General features: G+C 41.2%; 1 protein-coding gene across 1 annotated transcript; it reads right to left on the bottom strand.

Annotated features, from left to right (window-relative positions):
• Positions 1-12,413: 12,413 nt before the first annotated feature.
• COX5B (cytochrome c oxidase subunit 5B) lies at positions 12,414-16,094 on the bottom strand. Its single transcript, XM_072424089.1, has 4 exons — positions 15,931-16,094; positions 14,031-14,101; positions 13,743-13,842; positions 12,414-12,600 (listed from the first exon to the last, which is right to left on the bottom strand). The coding sequence occupies exons 1-4, from the start codon at positions 16,040-16,042 to the stop codon at positions 12,491-12,493; spliced, it is 393 nt and encodes a 130-aa protein (XP_072280190.1). The 5' UTR covers positions 16,043-16,094; the 3' UTR covers positions 12,414-12,490.
• Between the last annotated feature and the right edge of the window lie 2,961 nt (positions 16,095-19,055).

Below are 19,055 nucleotides of genomic sequence, written 5' to 3'. Positions count from 1 at the left end.
AGAAACATTTCAATTTAATTTTAAATGACAACCATTCTAGTTTTAAACATACATCTTTAATGTTTATTTGCATTGTGGTACGCAAGTTTTATCCCAATGTCAAAAGCAGCCCCTGGATAAAAAATTGTTGGGCACCACTGATCTAGAGTATGTCTCCATAATAAGGAATATGTTTCACCTAAATGTGCTGGTCACTTGACTTGAATATGCTATCTTTCCTGTTGACAGTTACCTAGCGTCCACCATGACACCCTGCCAGGACATCTTTGGGCATAGCTGGATTTGGTCAGAAATTTGGTCTCTAGATATTTATACTTGCATATGTCATCCGACTATCATAAATTCCCTGAAGAAGCAGTTGAATCCGCAAAAAGTGTTGGGCCCTACTAAAATGTTTGATAATGATTTTGTATAATGTGTGATGTCTGAGGCCTTTTGTTTGGGCCTTATGCTTTTATCAATGTACATGGAATGTTTAATATTGTACACTTAATACAAATATTGTTTTTGCCTGATTCTGATTTACTTGCCAGTAATTCCCTACTAAGGTACACCAGTACTATGTTTTGTTTTATGTTGTTTTTTGGTTATATGACATCTTTTTGATATCTTGGATTTATTTTGTGGAAAAACCTTTATGGTGTTCTTCACCATTTTATTCTATTTTGCTTAAAAAAAATTGAAGGCACTTTGCTCAAGTTCCTCTTCATGTTGGCCTTACACCTCCACCTCAGTTTTAGGGAAACTTGTTATTCCAGACTTCACTAATTGATGTGTGAGACCTTTTAGACCTAAACGTCAAATATTACGAGTTCTTGACTCGCTTTAACTTGGCCTTGGATCTTGCACTAATAATTTACCTGCATTTTGCATTTATTTTGATTTGGTAATCCCAAGTTTAGTTTACTTTTTTTATGCTTTACAGTTCAATTTGCTGTGATTTCTGTTTTCTCAGTTGATTTGGAGAAATCGAAGGCGTTGTACCTTTTTCAAAATACAATTGAAAATACATTACATATAAGTGTAAAAATTGATTAATGTACCTGGGAGTTTACATTTCCAAAAACCCATTTAATCTTTATATATCTTAATGTACCATTCAGAAGATCATTTTAAGGTATCTGAAATCCACTTTTTCCATTTGGTACATGTGGCATGAACATTGTGAACGTCATCTTTTCAACAGTAATTTTTCACTTATGGGGTAACAAGGATAATCCTCATCTTTCTAATGTTTTAGGGGGCAGGTCTGGTCAGGATTCAATTCATTTCTTTTTTGAAGGAATCTTTTGAGTGATTTATTTAGAAAAATTATCAATGGATGTAATGGTTTACTGTGTAAAAACTGAAGCACGGAAGTGTGCCATTTATGGAAAATTTCAATACTCCACCTGGTACATTGCAAATAGAGTTTTTTGATTGTAATCCCTATGGTGAGTTTGACTTTTATCCACAAATGTTATTCCGAAACGATTGAAACAGCTACTGTATGTACTGCAGTTATTTATTTGATGTAGTAGGACATTCCATATAAGGGGCTGAACTACGTATGATTATTTGTTTGATTGTTCGACTATATGTATGTTATATGGGAGTATAATGGGGGACGGGTTTTCCCATTTTACTAAAAGAACTTCTTGTAAGCTTTGTGAGTTTCTGCCCACCAGTGTCACATGCCCATTGGTTTATGACCCAGACACTGTCCAGCCTAGCAAGGTCCGAAGGGGTTGGGTGTTACACTTAGTCTGGCCCATGATCTTAAGGACCGAATGGTCCTTAAGGGCCACTGGAAGTCTTTGCTCTTGCCAGGGGAATCCCTGGCAAGAGCAAAGACTTCCAGTGGCATAGATCCAAGAATCATTTGGGCACGCAAGCCATTCCACCACGTCAAGGTGGCAACACCATCAGGAATGGTTTTTTCCCCCTTCTGTCCCATTTACATGTAAAATATATGTAAATGAGACAGCAGGGGGGGGGGAAGGGGAGTTAGGAGGAGGGAAGGGAGTATTTGGTTTTTGACCTACATGCTGTAAACGTAGGTCAATAGATGAGCTGATTGCATAGCGCTATGTATAAGCTGTTATGATGGAAGGATCTTCTTGCATCATTTTCATGACACTTGTGCTTTCAGATCCAATAGAGATGATGGAGCTGTCCATTTCCATCATGATGTTCCTGACATCGCTCTTTTGTGTGACAGAGCGAATGGCACTGTCCTGGAGCGTTTCATCTAAGTTCGTGGTGCAGCTCTGTGGAATGACTGTTATGATGGAGGGATCTTCTTGCATCATGTTGCTTATGGATGAGCTTTCTGGTCCGATAAAAATGATGGAGCTGTCCGTTTCCATCATGATGTTCCTGACATCGCTCTTTGGTATGACTGAGTGAATGGCACTGTCCTGGAGCGTTTCATCCAAGTTGGTGGTGCAGCTCTGTGGAATGACTGTAATGATGGAGGGATCCTCTTGCATCATGTTGCTCATGGATGAGCTTTCTGGTCCGATAGAAATGATGGAGCTGTCCATTTCCATCATGATGTTCCTGACATCGCTCTTTGGTATGGCTGAGCGAATGGCACTGTCCTGGAGCTTTTCATCCAAGTTTGTGGTGCAGCTCTGTGGAATGACTGTAATGATGGAAGGATCCTCTTGCATCATGTTGCTCATGGATGAGCTTTCTGGTCCGATAGAAATGATGGAGCTGTCCATTTCCATCATGAAGCGTCTGCAATTGCTCTTTGGTATCACTGAGATAATGGCTCTGTCCTGGAGCATTATCTCTGATTGGGTAATCCCAGCCTCAGCCGAGGCGTGGGCACCTCTTTTGAAAATGGTGGTACTGGTCCCAGTACCACCCATGGAACCAGCCTCAGCCGAGGCATGGTTAGGATTTGGGCTACAAGGCCCAGTGGGGAACAAGTGGGATAGGCAGTTTCCCATGAGAAGAAGCTGTCTGAGCACAAGCTAAACAAGGAGAAGAAATAGGCAATGCTACCTCTGACCCTTTCACTGCTTGTTTGACCTGGTCAGCAACCGACACCTGTATTTATACCCCCCCACCTGTCATGTGATGTGGTAGCATCTGTATTCTAGCATGTATCCTAGCAACACACAGCTCCCTGTAAACAATAACTGTCATTTTTCAAAATTCTTCAGATTAATAAATGTAATTCACATGAGTGTAAATAAAGTTTTTCCCTGTTTTAAAGCTTTGTGAACCAGTCCTAGAAAAAGAATATAATGATCACGTATAAATAAGTGGAATGCGCATAACCATTTGACCAGGAGCACTGTACACTGTCACTTGCTCGGTGGATCATCTTTTACACTGATTGTTCTATACTCAGTAAGGGCTTTGATCACACTGGTTTGTTTGCTTTTTTAATCTGTGACATTAGTTTGTAATGCTCCTCAAATCATTCAGAATTCACTTCCCTGCTTTGATAGAGGACTTAGATTGTCATTTGTTATATGAAGAGACAAAGATAAACTTGCAATTGCAGTGTAAACAAACCAATAAGACTACCAACGACAGATGAAATGACAGTAAGAACAAAAGTCTTTATTTCTCACATGTGCAGTTATTTTTCTGAACAGGATATGTCCTAACCATGCAATATGGCAGCTCTTAGCACTATTGTAAGGACATTTTTATGTTTTCCTTACAGAGATGACACTATTTTTGGGACTAAGGCTGGTAGGAAACCTTTATAGGCCAGTGCTCATTTTTTTTTTTAAATAGAGGGATCCTTAAAATAATTTTCAAGTTTTTAGGGATCACCTGCTACAACTACTATATATATACACAACTCATAGTATATTTTCCCTATGTCACTGGGAAGAATGTCCCCCCTACAGAGAGTCATTGTTCGGAGATGCACATCATTAGGGGGAGTGATTCTAAACCACTACCACCTCATGTATTTGTCTAGAAAGTTTATTTTCCTGAATGTCACGTGATGAAACACCTCACTCCTCAGCATCTTCCCTGTGGTTTTCACAGTAGATACAGACAGGAGGATCCCAGCGGTTCTCTGCACAGCTTAACAGCCCAGCAGTTTCCAGGCTCCCCCGACCCCAGGAGTTTTCAGGCACACAGCAGCAGTCACCAGCAGAACCTGCAGCAGTTACATTTCCCGAATGTGCACATTCGCTTTATTTTTGGTTTCTGGTTTGGGTCTAATTGGGGGGACCTATTTAGTGCTAATATGGGCATCTATTTCAGGTTTCTGATCTAGATGCTCAAGGAAGTTTGATGTGGTGGTCTTATTTGCTATGTGTGGTGGCCTGATATCGTGGTCTTATCTGTGTTAAATGATGAGGGGTCTGATCCGGCATAGGTAATCATCAAAAGTGCTGGCAACTGCTAAGCCCTGGAGTGGTAACAAGAGGAAAGTGCTAGGCTTTTCCAGGCAAATTCAAGTAGCTTTATTTTTCTAATAGGAACTGCGTGAAAAAAAGCGTTGCAAGTGCTTAAAAACATTTCAATATGGGAAGCCCACAAATGCTATGTACGAGGTCTGTTAATTCAGCAAGGCCATAAGATTAAAAAAGAACGCCAACAGCTGTTGAAGCAGCTGCTTACGGGTTTTCACATTTTACTAAAAAAACTTCTTGTAAGCTTTGTGAGTTTCTGCCCACCAGTGTCACATGCCTATTTGTTTATGACCCAGACACTGTCCAGCCTAGCAAGGTCCGAAGGGGTTGGGTGTTACACTTAGTCTGGCCCATGATCTTAAGGACCATTCCCCTGGCAAGAGCAAAGACTTCCAGCGGCATAGATCCAAGAATCATTTGGGCACGCAAGCCATTCCACCACGTCAAGGTGGCAACACCATCAGGAATGGTTTTTTCCCCCTTCTGTCCCATTTACATGATAAATATATGTAAATGAGACAGAAGGGGGGGGGGAAGGGGAGTAAGGAGGAGGGAAGGGAGTATTTGGTTTTTGACCTACATGCTGTAAACGTAGGTCAATAGATGAGCTGATTGCATAGCGCTATGTATAAGCTGTTATGATGGAAGGATCTTCTTGCATCATTTTCATGACACTTGTGCTTTCAGATCCAATAGAGATGATGGAGCTGTCCATTTCCATCATGATGTTCCTGACATCGCTCTTTGGTATGACTGAGCGAATGGCACTGTCCTGGAGCGTTTCATCCAAGTTTAAGACTACCAGCGACAGATGAAATGACAGTAAGAACAAACGTTTTTATTTCTCACATGTGCAGTTATTTTTCTGAACAGGATATGTCCTAACCATGCAATATGGCAGCTCTTAGCACTATTGTAAGGACATTTTTATGTTTTCATTACAGAGATGACACTATTTTTGGGACTAAGGCTGGTAGGAAACCTTTATAGGCCAGTGATCATTTTTTTTTTAAATAGAGGGATCCTTAAAATAATTTTCAAGTTTTTAGGGATCACCTGCTATAACTACTATATATATACACAACTCATATTATATTTTCCCTATGTCAGTGGGAAGAATGTCCCCCCTACAGAGAGTCATTGTTCGGATATGCACATCATTAGGGGGAGTGATTCTAAACCACTCCCACCTCATGTATTTGTCTAGAAAGTTTATTTTCCTGAATGTCACGTGATGAAACACCTCACTCCTCAGCATCTTCCCTGTGGTTTTCACAGTAGATGCAGACAGGAGGATCCCAGCGGTTCTCTGCACAGCTTAACAGCCCAGCAGTTTCCAGGCTCCCCCGACCCCAGGAGTTTTCAGGCACACAGCAGCAGTCACCAGCAGAACCTGCAGCAGTTACATTTCCCGAATGTGCACATTCGCTTTATTTTTGGTTTCTGATTTGGGTCTAATTGAGGGGACCTATTTAGAGCTAATATGGGCATCTATTTTTAGGTTTCTGATCTAGATGCTCAAGGAAGTTTGATGTGGTGGTCTTATTTGCTATGTGTGGTGGCCTGATATCGTGGTCTTATCTGTGTTAAGTGATGAGGGGTCTGATCCGGCATAGGTAATCATCAAAAGTGCTGGCAACTGCTAAGCCCTGGAGTGGTAACAAGAGGAAAGTGCTAGGCTTTTTCAGGCAAATTCAAGTAGCTTTATTTTTTCCAATAGGAACTGTGTGAAAAAAAAGCGTTGCAAGTGCTTAAAAACATTTCAATAGCGTTGATGAGTGGTTCCAGTTCAAGTCGTTAGAGGTGGCTGGGGAGGTAGCTAAACCCCCTTATATTTGTTTGTAGCATCTAAAAAATGTGCAGCAATTCTGCCACCTCCTACCAGCTAAAAAAAAAGGACATAAACTGAATGTAAACAAAGCCTTTTACAGTAAACCTATGTTTTGGTACACCAGGGCTGTCCTGTGGGCAGCAATTAGTGATCTGTGCTAGATCTCTGCGATCTCCTCCCAGCATGATAATATGTTCAGTAAAACACACAGTGATGGCTGATAACTTGTCAGTTCTGCTCCCAGAGGACCTGAAGTGGAAAAGATAGTATAAATCTGCCCTCCTCTGCCAACAGAGTTGACAGGCTGTCTGTTCTCAGGGAGAGCTCGCTGTGCAAAACCTAGCTTAAGGGGTTGTCTGGTGACAGCCAGGTGGCTACTGAAATATGTCGGGTGACGCACCTGTCTAAAAGGGGCTGGGGAGAACACTGATACTTCTCAACTTGTTCTTGATTTTTCCTTTCGGTAAACTACCATTGATCTTTCTAACCCTCCCAGCTGTCTACTAATGTGTTACCATTCAGAAGATCAATAATAAGTATCTTCTTCATATTCATAAAGATATTGTGCCACTGGAGGTTACCTGAAATCCACTTTAGTATTACAGTTGGTTGGGGTGGTATGGACTTTGTGAACGTCATCTTTTAACCAGTAATCGTTCACTTCTTTTGCTCTTATCGGGTAACCAGGATAATCCTAGTCTTTCTAATCTTTTAGGGGGCAGGTCTGGTCAGGATTCAATTCATTTCTTTTTGAAGGAGTCTTTTGAGTGATTTATTTAGAAAAATTATCAATGGATGTAATGGTTTACTGTGTAAAAACTGAAGCACGGAAGTGTGCCATTTATGGAAAATTTCAATACTCCACCTGGTACATTGCAAATACAGTTTTTTGATTGTAATCCCTATTGTGAGTTTGACTTTTATCCACAAATGTTATTCCGAAACGATTGAAACAGCTACTGTATGTACTGCAGTTATTCATTTGATGTAGTAGAACATTCCATATAAGGGGCGGAACTACGTATGATTATTTGTTTGTTTGTTCGACCGTATGGTATATGGGAGTATAACGGGGGACGGGTTTTCCCATTTTACCAAAATAGTTTCTTGTAAGCTTTGTGAGTTTCTGCCCACCAGTCTCACATGCCTATTGCTTTATGACCCAGACACTGTCCAGCCTAGCAAGGGCAGAGGAGTATTACACTTAGTCTGGCCCATGATCTTAAGGACCGTTTCCCTGACAAGAGCAAAAACTTCCACCGGCATAGATCCAAGAATTATTTGGGCACACAAGCCATTCCACCTCGACAAGGTGGCAACACCATCAAGAATCGTTTTTCCCCCCTTCTGTCCCATTTACATGTAGAATATATGTAAATTGGACTGAAGGGGGGGGGGGGCAGATTCAATAGATGAGCTAATTGCATAGCGCTATATGGGAGGGGCTTTGCCTTTTTTTTTCTTCAAATAATTTAATTAAAAAACAAAAACAAAGGGTTATCTACCCTTCTATATAAAGTAGAAATTGTAGTGATTGGCTATTTTCAGACCAGGGTCCCCAAATTGAGTTTGCAGATTAGGTTCTCAGTGGGCCACTTACATGGCATTGAGCATTAGGCTACTGCCAGTTTTTTGTGCACTGTGGTGCCTCAAAAATTAATTTGCCCGCTCACCAACTTTTTAGTCTGCGTTCAGGCTGGGGGTGAGGTGGCACTGTGGTTACCTCTTCCTCATGCCATGGAACCCATTTTAGGGGGAGGCGCACAGTACCAGTCACTGCCACCTGGGGTTAAATCTGCAGACACTGCGGTGCGAAGGACTGAGTGGCTGGCAGATGCTTGTAAAACATAGCTGGCCACTTGCCACCAAGCGCATCTCACTAATTGTTTTTCTCTATATGTAATATAGTACAGTTTATCCAATGTGGGCACTATTGAATCACTTCTTGAAAAAGTGGGCTCTGACGCAAAAGGTTTGGAACTTATGATCTAGGTCACTGGTCATTTCGGATCTCACGGACTAATAAATCCATGGAATCGGGACCACACAAGTGCAGGGACCTGTGTGTCACTCAAAGGGGAAGAATCTTCCCCCAGAGTGACGTCATGATGCCAGAACCTGCCCACTCCCCCATCACACGTATGAGCCTGCAAATAGAGAGTGGGCAGGTTGTGTCCATACAGAGGACATGGTCTGCCGCTCCTTCCCCTGGCTCCACTGGGGGGCGCACCAGCCAGAACCTCCAAAATTTTCTAGTGGACCACCAGTTGGTGACTGCTGATTTAGATCACTGGTACTACACTACCCCCTAGTGGACATGTGCAGTACACTGTAATCAGTTCTGTGTGTGGTTCAAACTATGTGCCCTAAATAGAGAGTATACAGTGCATGGACACAGCAGAGGGGTTCAAGGCGCACTCAATTGTGCTTTTGAGTAACTCCTTAACTCTTTAGTCCATTGCACACCTTTTTAATAAATGATTTGTGATATCTTTTTCAGTTGTAGTTACTGTTACCTTAAGTGGTGCTACAAAAAAAAGGAATCACCAAGATGGATAAGATTAGCCAATATGGCAGTACTTGGTGGAACCACCTTTTACTGTTTATACAGTTTTCAGTCTGTTGGGGTACTTCAGCATTGCATATCCAGACTACAGTATTTGCACTCTTTTTTCAGAGCTGTTCAAATTCAGATTAGACAATGATTGTAGATCTTTCAGTCATTCCACATTTCTATGTATTTCAGTTCAAGTCTGGGCTTTGACTGTGCCACACACATTATTTTCATGTAAAAAGGATAAACCTCTCCATTGACAATATCTTCAGAATTTAACAGTATTTTACTCCTTCCAATTGTCCTTCTATCCTGACATCTGCCTCAGAGAAACGCCTAACGACAGAATGCTACCCCCTCCATGCTTTACTGTAGGTATGGTGTGCTTTACAGGGTGAGCTGTAATGGCTTACTGTCAGATGTATAGTTTGGGATTGAGGTCAAACATTGATTTCGGTCATCTGACAATAACACCTTTTTCCATCTTTTAGCTGCACTACCTAGCCTAGAATGTTTCATGAATAGCTGTAGAAGAATGTTGATAAACTACAGCCCCTCACCAGCATGCTGATATTCCATGGGTCAGAAATCCTGAACAAGGGTTAAACAAGGGAACAGGTTAAGAAAGAAAAATAGAGACTGTGAGAATATTATAGACAATTTCAGTGGAAGGTGATGATTAGCAGGAAGCAATCAAAAACAGGCAGATAGTGTGCAATCCTAGAGGAATGTGCAAGAACAGGAACCTGGAAAACAGTCATTTCTTATAAATCGTGTACGAGAGGGTGCTGAGAAGATCCTGGCTTTGCTCCCTTCCAGATCAAATAGAAAAATGAGTGTGGGGGCATATGAGAGCCTAATATCTTAGTATGTAACTGTGCAAATATCAGGTCTTTGCCATTCTTAAAACTGTTTTTTTTTAGTGAGAAGCTGTGGCAGAGATGATCCCCACAGTGGGCACCCCCGAACCTCAACTGACCTGGCAACCTGCGATGCTGTCCATGAGCTGATTATTGAGGACCGGCGAATATCTGCAAAAACGATAGCCCAGATACTTGACATCTCACGGGAGCGTGTTGGGTTTGTTATCACCACTATCCTAGACATGCGCAAGCTTTCAGCGAAGTGGGTGCCGAAATGTTTGACTAGTGATCAGAAGAAGGAACGAGTTGAAGAATCCAAAGCTGTTTTGGCCCATTTTGAAGCTGCACGGGACTTTTTGGCTAGGTTAGTGACTGATCCTGAAACCAAGGAACAGTAAAAGCGGGTCCCCACGGCCGAAGAAGTTCTGAACCCAGAAATCATCCAAAAAAGTAATGGTGTCCGTTTTCTGGGACAAAGACGGAATTCTGTTGGTGGACTATCTACCTCAGGGCTCTAGTATCACCGAACGGTAATATGCTAACCTCCTGGACCAGCTGAACAGAGGCAATTAGGACTAAACACCGTAGAAAGTTGACCAAAGGTATTCTTTTTTTGCAGGACAATGCACCTGCTCACTCGTCCAACGTTGTGGCTGCCAAATTGAACACCCTGGGTTTCCAATTGGTCCACCAACCCCCCTAATCACCTGACCTGGCCCCTTCAGACTATTATCTGTCCCCAAATTTGAAGAAACACCTAAAGGGGCAACGTTTTGAGGACATTTTTGACGTCAAAGATGCTGCCGATAGCTGGTTTGTGGCCCATCCAAAGGACTTTTATTTGAATGGTGTAGAAAAGTTGCAACTAGGCTGTACCAAGTGCATCAGTCTCAGGAGGGAATAAGTTGAATAGATGCGTTATTTCCTAACTCTGGCTCTCTTCTTTCTGAGCAAAGCCAGGAACTTCTCATATTTAGGTTTGTTTACCAGGATATTAACTGGACAGGCTCAAAAACTCAGCTTTGTAAGTGCTAATGCTCAATGTGTCACAATTCCATTGTAGAACAGTAAATAAAACGTGTTGTGGGTTCAAAGACACAAAGGTTCTCATTAGTCCTGTGCATTTAAAAGAATAACTGTACTTTTAAGCAAGGTATTTCCTTTGGACCATTACCTGATCTAAAGTGACCCACCCACAAAAAAGTATACTTATCAGGAGTGCCAATGGCTGGCAGTGCCGTGTTTCCCTACCTGTGCCACAATAAAAGCACCTGTGCTTTTACAAACTGCATTAACTTCTAGACTGATTCCCTCCTATCTATCTACCAGTCCTAAAGAAGGCTGGAGGTGTAATAAGCAGCTATGTACTGCAGTGCTAAAATGTAAAAACAGGGATGGATGGACATGTCTGCTGTGTCTGGCACATTTCTTCTGTAAAATGAGTGTTACCTTGGTCAACTGCTGACTAAAGCTACATACACACGTGCAATAATTGTCGCTGGAAACACACGATTAACAACTCAGTTTTTCAATAATGATTAACAAAAAAAGTGCCAATGCACTGATGAACGAGAAATGTTGCTGGAAACGATCAATCGTCTTGGCAGATTCGTTTGGGCAATGATTGTTAGCTATCTATGTTGTGTATGGTCGTGCAGGGATAATGGATGGTTCTGGGGTACATGTCACTTCCTGCATTGTTCAAACTATCATATCTAGTGTGTACAATAATTGTGGAATAATATTTGTATGATCATATCGTTACTGCATGTACAGAATTGTGCACTATACGATTGTTGAAAATAATCGTAGATCTGTCGTTAGTCATACGTTTTCTAACAACTATTGCATGTGTGTATCTAGCCTTAGCCAAGTCATACTTTCAAATTTAGGAAACCTAAAAAGCTTTATAAACGTCTTAAATAATACATTGCCCTAGAGGGCTTACAGAATATGGTTTGGGATTTAAGCTTTAGAGAACAGGGTATTTGTCACTTTCTTCACTACTGTTACTGTGCAGTATTATTATTACACAGTATTTATATAGCACCAACATACTATGCAGAGCTGTACAAAGTCTATAGTCTTATCGCTAGCTAACCCTCAAAGGGGCTCACAATCTATACCATAGGTCATATGTCATTAATACAGGTTACATTTACCTAACTGCCTGTTTTTGGAATAACCCTGGCAGGCTAATCTGTTCCTAAATTACATTTCTTTACTTACTTTTTCTGAAGTTTAAGTATCACATCTCCACAAACTCTTCCAAAACATCTTTTAACCATTAAAACACACTTAGCAGGCTTTGAAAACTATTTCCAATCAAGTCCAATGAAGCAGTTGACAGTAAAACAGACAATATGAAGCTACACAAAGGGTTTGGCAGTTTTCAGATATTTAAAAAGTCCCTAGGTGGAGAAGGCAAAAATACTGCTTGAGACTTAATTGAAGCACTTTACTATTGGCCTAAACTGGGTTTATGGCAGAAGAGATTTTTCTGTTTAACAACATAACAGACAAAAGAATTGGCAATGTGTATGTACTTGCTTTTATTTTGCACATACACTTTAAATAAACCAAATCGAGAAGGACAAAAGATATATAAATTAGAGTGGCAATGAAGCCATTCTGTCTTACATCTTGTTTTTTTGTGGGTTTATGTTCTTTAATGTTCACCATCCATGTGTCTACACAGATATATTTTTCAGAGCTTGGACCCCCAAAATATGGCAACTAACCCCACATATGGAAGAGTCTTGCTTTAACAGATAAAACACACACAAGGATCACATTTACAGGTCAGGACTTTAATAATAAAACGTTCTGAGTATATCAGGATGCAGATAGTAGACACCAACACACGTTAGTGATGATCATGATGCACCAGCTTGTAATGAGAGCCACACTGTGGGCAGCGGTTCACTTCTCCATCATGGATCCAAAACCAGATGACTGCAGAATTGTCCTCTTCACCTATAACAGAAGATCAATTACTGCATGTTTAGTACCCCTTCTCTACAGAATTACACTTTATATTGAACATAACTACCAAGGTAATTTAGTAAGTTATGGATATAGTAATTATAGCAAGGGGTCCCTGAAGACCTGAAAAATAAGTACCGTATTTTTCGGACCATAAGACGCACTTCCCCCCCCCCCAGAAGTGGGGGAAAAAAGTCCCTGCGTCTTATGGTCCAAATACAGCCTACACATATGCTGTTAAAAAAAAAGTTTCTTACCGTGTTCCTCTCCTGTGTGCGTGTCTCCTTGATGCTGGCTGTGCAGCACGTGCCTGCTCCTGGCTGCAGTGCAGAATGAAACTGAAAGTAACAGCCGGCATTCTGCACCAGGAAGCAAGCGGTGCGTCTTATGGTCCGAAAAATACGGTATTCCTCTGTGTTAAGAGTAAGGCTGGTCTAAAGAAAAATCTTTCACTGAGTATGGTTGACTGGTTATTTTTTTTTTAAACTGAATTTACCCACTGGAGACAACAATAAAAGAAATATTGTTTCTAACAAGTTTGAGTTAATTTTTACTATTACAGTTTTAAGAGAAAAAGCACAAATAAGTCTACTTAAAAGTACAATGCTTAATTACTATTACTCAGCAATACAGATACTGTGGTATAAATGTACTTTCCTACCCTACCTCACTTTTCTGGAAGTGTTCAACTAAACATAAAACCTAGCTAAAAAACAGCCACTGAGGCCAAAGTACCATGCAACATGGTTCTGGTATGGTAACCAGCTTAATGCAAGTCTTTACTTAGAGAATTTACTTAGATGGATGTTCATTTATTTCCGTTGTTTGGGTGATAAATATCAAAATGACTCCACATCTAGGAAGGAAGTGTGGAATTTACTGTGAACTATGTATAAGTAATACAATAAAATATACCCTGCTAGACAGAGGCTAAGAAATGCTGAACAAAATAAGTGATATCAACATTAGGCATATGAACCAATGGCAATTACTATAGGGTTTCACGTTGGGCAAATATTACCCAACAACCAGGCAGGTGCCTCTTAAATTCCAGGCATACAAACACTCTTCTCCATGGTTTAAAATTTTTAAGGACCAGCAACTTGTCCGTCAGAGACGTTGATAATACTTACACACACAACCAACAAGTCTTTGTCTGTTGATGGAGGGCACAATATGAGGGTTCTCCTTTGTTCCTGGAGCACCCGTCTTTGGCAGAATGCTGTATGGATCCTTTCAATTTAAAGAAAAAAAAAGCTTTAATTTAACTGGAACAAAATGTGGAGAACTATAATTAGGGTATACAACCCATGATTATGTCATTTTCTCTATAGTAATATAAGGCTTCCTAAAACAAGGTATTTTTCCCAAATCTTATTAAGAAAAGCAAAACTTTACAGAAAGTTCTAGGACCACATTACCTCTCCTTTCTTTAAAGCCTGCATGATTTTCCTTTCCAGTCCAGTGGCCTGCTCCTCATTAGTGGGAATACCTACACAAGATAAACATTTCCAATTATTCTTTGTATTCAACCGCAACAGTTTTATCTTAGATGTTAAAAGGGAACTGTACATACACAGTATTCACACATTGCATTTTCTCAACTTTTACAATAACTGGTGTGGTTCATTCAAGGAAGAGATGTTTTCAAGACTAAACTCCTTACTACAAGGATAGCACAGCACATTTTTTTTTTTTTTTTTTTACTAGGACAAACTTTCTTGTTTTGATTGCATTCTCAGCGGTCACATAAAAACTCCATGTGCTTGATACCAGATGCTGTGGGCTGTCATCAGCGGCACTGGGCACCTCAGAGGTCATTATTGCAGGTTCCTCTCCTCCTCCTGTGTCATTGTATCCATCACCTGCAACCTCTAATGTACAGAGTATGTTGGCCCTTTACAAATACAGTTTAATAGTAATGATTCCTAGTAATGTTACAGAAACACCAGACATCCCTCTTAACTTTGCAATGAGCTTTTACAGCACATTTGTTATAATTCAGCAATAAAGTACAAAACCAGCAGTGGGATTACAATAATTACAAAACAGTTTATATACAAGTCTTTTTCTTTATTTACCAACCGGCTGGATTTCAAGGTCAATCCATAAATATATAAAGGGCCATTTTACCTGGCCAAGAAATTTTTTTTTTTGTCTGTCCTATCCTGGGATTTACACATCTTACATAGAGCAAACTCCTGCCTGCTACTGAAGGGCACCTGATGAATTTTGCTACAGTTTTACTTCCATGTCACCTGTCCTCCAATGACCATGAATGGAGAAATAGAACGCACTAATCTTTCAGTCTGCTGTCAGCTTCTGGCTTGCAAAGCAGCACACCTGGAACCGTGCGGCTTCTCTCTCCCCTCAATGAGCTCTGCCATACAATACATTGCAAGACGCCAAGTCAAATTATATTTGTAGTTTATTAAAAATATTGTACAGATTTGAATGGTTTATAGAAATGTACCACCCAAGATTTAAAGCATTTTGTCCATCTCATTAAGGCTTTTAAGCAACATTCCATAGATATGCAACACGAAGGACTCATGAAGGACTACAGCACGAGAAACGAAGGGACTAGTTATATATGCACCAAAGGGCCTGCTCAGAGGGTGTCTAGACATGAAAACTATTGACTCTGCTATTACATTACACTGCTTTCTCTGAGCAATGCATACAATATGGGGCACAGTGCAGGGTCCATGATGGGTTCAGAGGAGAGGTTGGTGATGACTTTGACAGGTCATGTGACCCAGCTGTCCTTGCTATGGCTGGGTCAACCACATTCTTTTAACCAGGCCCTGAACACATTTGTTTATTTTTTGCACTGTAGAGAGTAGCTGGTTGCTATACAGCAAGGAAACGTTAGCTCACGTCTTATACATTTGTATTTTATTGTAGGAGGCACAACTTCCAGATACACAATAACTACACCTAACACAGAAATCTACAATGTGACCACCAACACACAGCAGCCTGAGGCTTTACATGAAGGCCCCGGTGTATGTACGCAAGGTCACAGTGAGCAGGCTCTTGAAATTGACGTAGCCGGGGTCACGTGCTTCTATTGGCGCAATGTGATTGGAGCCGCAGCGCGATACGTGCCGGTGGGCAGGGCCTAAAGCCCGTATCACCACACACTAACATTACTAAGCCAATTACCGTCACCTAAAAAAAAAAAACCCTTCACCGGCACACCGACAATAGCCATAGACAGTGACAAGGACATGTATCACGCAGCATTCATAGCGAAGGTGACTGCATACGTCATGGAAGCCCACCACAGGCAGACAGAAAGGGGGGGGTCACACTCACCGCCCGCGCTCATGGCTCTGGTGCAGGTTCTGCTGAGGTTCATGGTGCGATGTGCGTACACAGCCCGGGGAGCTGCCCGCAGAAGCACCTGACACATTCTCCAAGAGGCCATTCTTCCTGTCCGTGCAGCTACAGAGCAGAGGAGAGACTAATCAATGTGAAAAGGACGTGACAAACCTTGGCCACGCCCACTTCCCTGGTGCCGACTGTACCATGTCCCCGGGGGAGGCAGCTCAAAGGAAAAAATCAATTTACTGGAAAAACAGGCGGCACAAAAACTCGTACATATAACATGTATGCTTCAATTTCTTTTTATTCTAGCACTTAGCTACGTTTCTGCCAAGGTAGACTAAAAAAACACGAAGTCATTTATGCTGGCTTATGGTTGGTATGAGCCACAGCCGCCCATGGGTGGAACATTCGCTGAATAACAAAATGTTTTGTGAGAGGGTGGGACTGGAAGCCCTATATAAACCTTATGTGTAGACAGTGATATGACCATGGACTTTGTAAAGCACTGTGCCATCCATCCATCCATCCTAAATCCATCCATCCATCCTAAATCCATCCATCCATCCATCCTCACGTACAGTGGCATCATGATGTCATAACCCAGCCCACTCTCCCATCGGCCCGGCCCCTCTGTCAAATTTTATTTCAAATTGTGGCCCCTGGCTAAAAAACTTTGCCCACCCCTGGTGTAGGCTCTGAAGAGAGAGAGAATCGGTATTCTTGGAGCGGGGTGACTGTAGTAATGGTGGAAACAATACTGAAGCGTACGGCTCGGCAACGGTTGCCTCATACAACTTAACACTACACTGACGTGACCCTGCACCTCCCTTGTTTTTCCGTTTCTAGTACAGTTTGTGAATTTAGAGCAATATAAAGGCAAAAATTGTCATTCAGAATAAAGGAATTTATTGGAATATTATTTTTGTTTTATTAATAATAAAACATAAAAATTGCAAATAATGTCCACATTTTTCTGTGGGCCACCAAAATTTTCTTGCAGACCAACAGTGCTCCAGGGACCATTGGTTCTAGACCACTGTTCCAGAGTATCCAGACTATGTTCATAGTCTCTTGTCAGATGTTGCATTTTGAAAAAGGCAGTATTTTACAAGACTGGGTTGCATTTGAGCTGCTTTGCCTGAAGTTAATGCACATTAACAGGATTTGTTGTATCCAGTAGGACACTGAATGTATTCTCATTTTGGAAATTGCAAGTTTTGGCAGTCCGTGGTCAACCATAACACCCAGTCATCCAATTATCCTGTCAATAAAAATATGACGCATGCACCCCTTCCACTGCATAGCTTTACTTTTATCAACATCAATAGTGTATTTAATACCAAATTCATTATGCTGCATTTCTGTTCCCTAAAACATTAATATTGGAAGAAATGGTTTTGTTTTTCCTCCCTTTTTTTCAGGTGTTTATTTGTAGTAGCATTACGTCCTTCAGACACTAGTCCGGTCTAAGGGCAGTTTGCCAGCCCAACCACCTTCAAAGACTTGAATTGGGACTGTTTTTTTATGGTTTTTGCAGCTTTTTAAAGTATTCTGGAGGACTGAAAATTGGGAAAGAAAAACTGAAAAAGCCACACTGCTTTGCTTGGTTTCACAAATGCCTAAAGAGGCCTGGTAATTATAACCTATTGCCTATTGGGAACTGCCGGGTGCCCAGTATAAATGCTATGCCTATTAACCGCCATTAACAACCATTAACACATCTGAACTAGCCCTATGGGTCCCAACAATAAACCCTGGGGTACATAACTAACACCCTTAGGCCAGTCAGACTATAAATAATTTATTCACTATTAGGGATGAGCAAGCGAGATTTTAAAACTCATTCTCGTGGCGAATTCAGTCATTCTCGCTTACCGAAATTGTAAGCGAGAACGGCCAATGTAAATTCACCAAATGTTGACCCTAGTTTATAATATTATTTTAATATAGGCCCCACAATGTCCTTGCATTAGTCCATCTTTACCAAGCTACTCAATAAAAAGTCTGTACAAACTAGACACAATGGATTTGTATGAGTTGTTTGCAATATGCAGTGGTTAGTACCAGCCAAAAGTAGTCCAACGAAGGACAACCAGTTACCCAGTTACAGGCTCCTGGGCACTCAGGCTCACTGGTATGTGTGGTCCAAACCCACAAAAGAGCTACTAAGCTCAAACTGGTAAACAAAGTACAGGACAGGGATGAGTCCTGGATAGCTGGTATATCCCCCCACCTCGGTTTAGGTTGTGGCCCCTCTAAAAAAAACTGGTTAACTACTGTGGAAGGAGTCCAGAGAATTTTCTTTGGCGATCAATGGTCATAGTTTGGTTAGCTTTCTAATAGGACCTGGGATCTAGTTGGGGCTTCCTATCTCACCACAGTACAGGCCAGGTTTTGTACACAGACAGACTGGTAGGTCTGGGGCATTCAGGAAAAATGGGGCTTAGTCTGAAGTGAAGCTGAAGGCAACAGCACTGGGCAGCTCCATGTTGTTTTGGAGGAAAGACCTGTAAATCATGCACCCCTTACTACCTCCGAGAATAAGCTGCTCTCCTGGACTAACTCACCAAAGGGACCTATTAGCGAATTAAGTAATTTGGTTTTCATTCTGCTGCTCAAGTGATGCTGTTAGATATCCCAATAAATGGACTATATTCTGAATTTCTTCATTGTCCTGTGTGGTTGCTGTTCCCCCTAACTTCTAAAGGATTCTGTTCCTAAAAGTAATTACGGTGCATCAAATACATTACGATGACAATGGGGTCTACACACTATTAGGTAGGTTGTTTTAATGCTTTGGCTGGTCATTGTATATGTGTATAGTCAGTACATTGGCAGAAATGCTGAACTTTTTTTGGATTGGTGAACGCTAAAGTTTTATGTTGGCAATAAAGCAGATTACTTAAACAGGACTGACGAAACGCAGGGTAAAGCCAAATAATGTTATTCCTAAATTGACCACAAAACACTGAGAAAGGCCCATTTCTGGAATATCATTGCTCATTATAGGATTCACAATTTTGTGTATGAAAACCAAAAGAAATGGACAACTGTACTCGCATTAAAGTGTATGTGCATGGCCACCATGGATATTATAGCCAAGCAGAGTAGTT

Source organism: Pyxicephalus adspersus, chromosome 10, assembly GCF_032062135.1.
Source record: "Pyxicephalus adspersus chromosome 10, UCB_Pads_2.0, whole genome shotgun sequence".
NCBI lineage: Eukaryota > Metazoa > Chordata > Amphibia > Anura > Pyxicephalidae > Pyxicephalus > Pyxicephalus adspersus.
The sequence above is the reverse complement of the archived record's forward strand: the minus strand, read 5'-3'. Positions and strand labels throughout refer to the sequence as shown.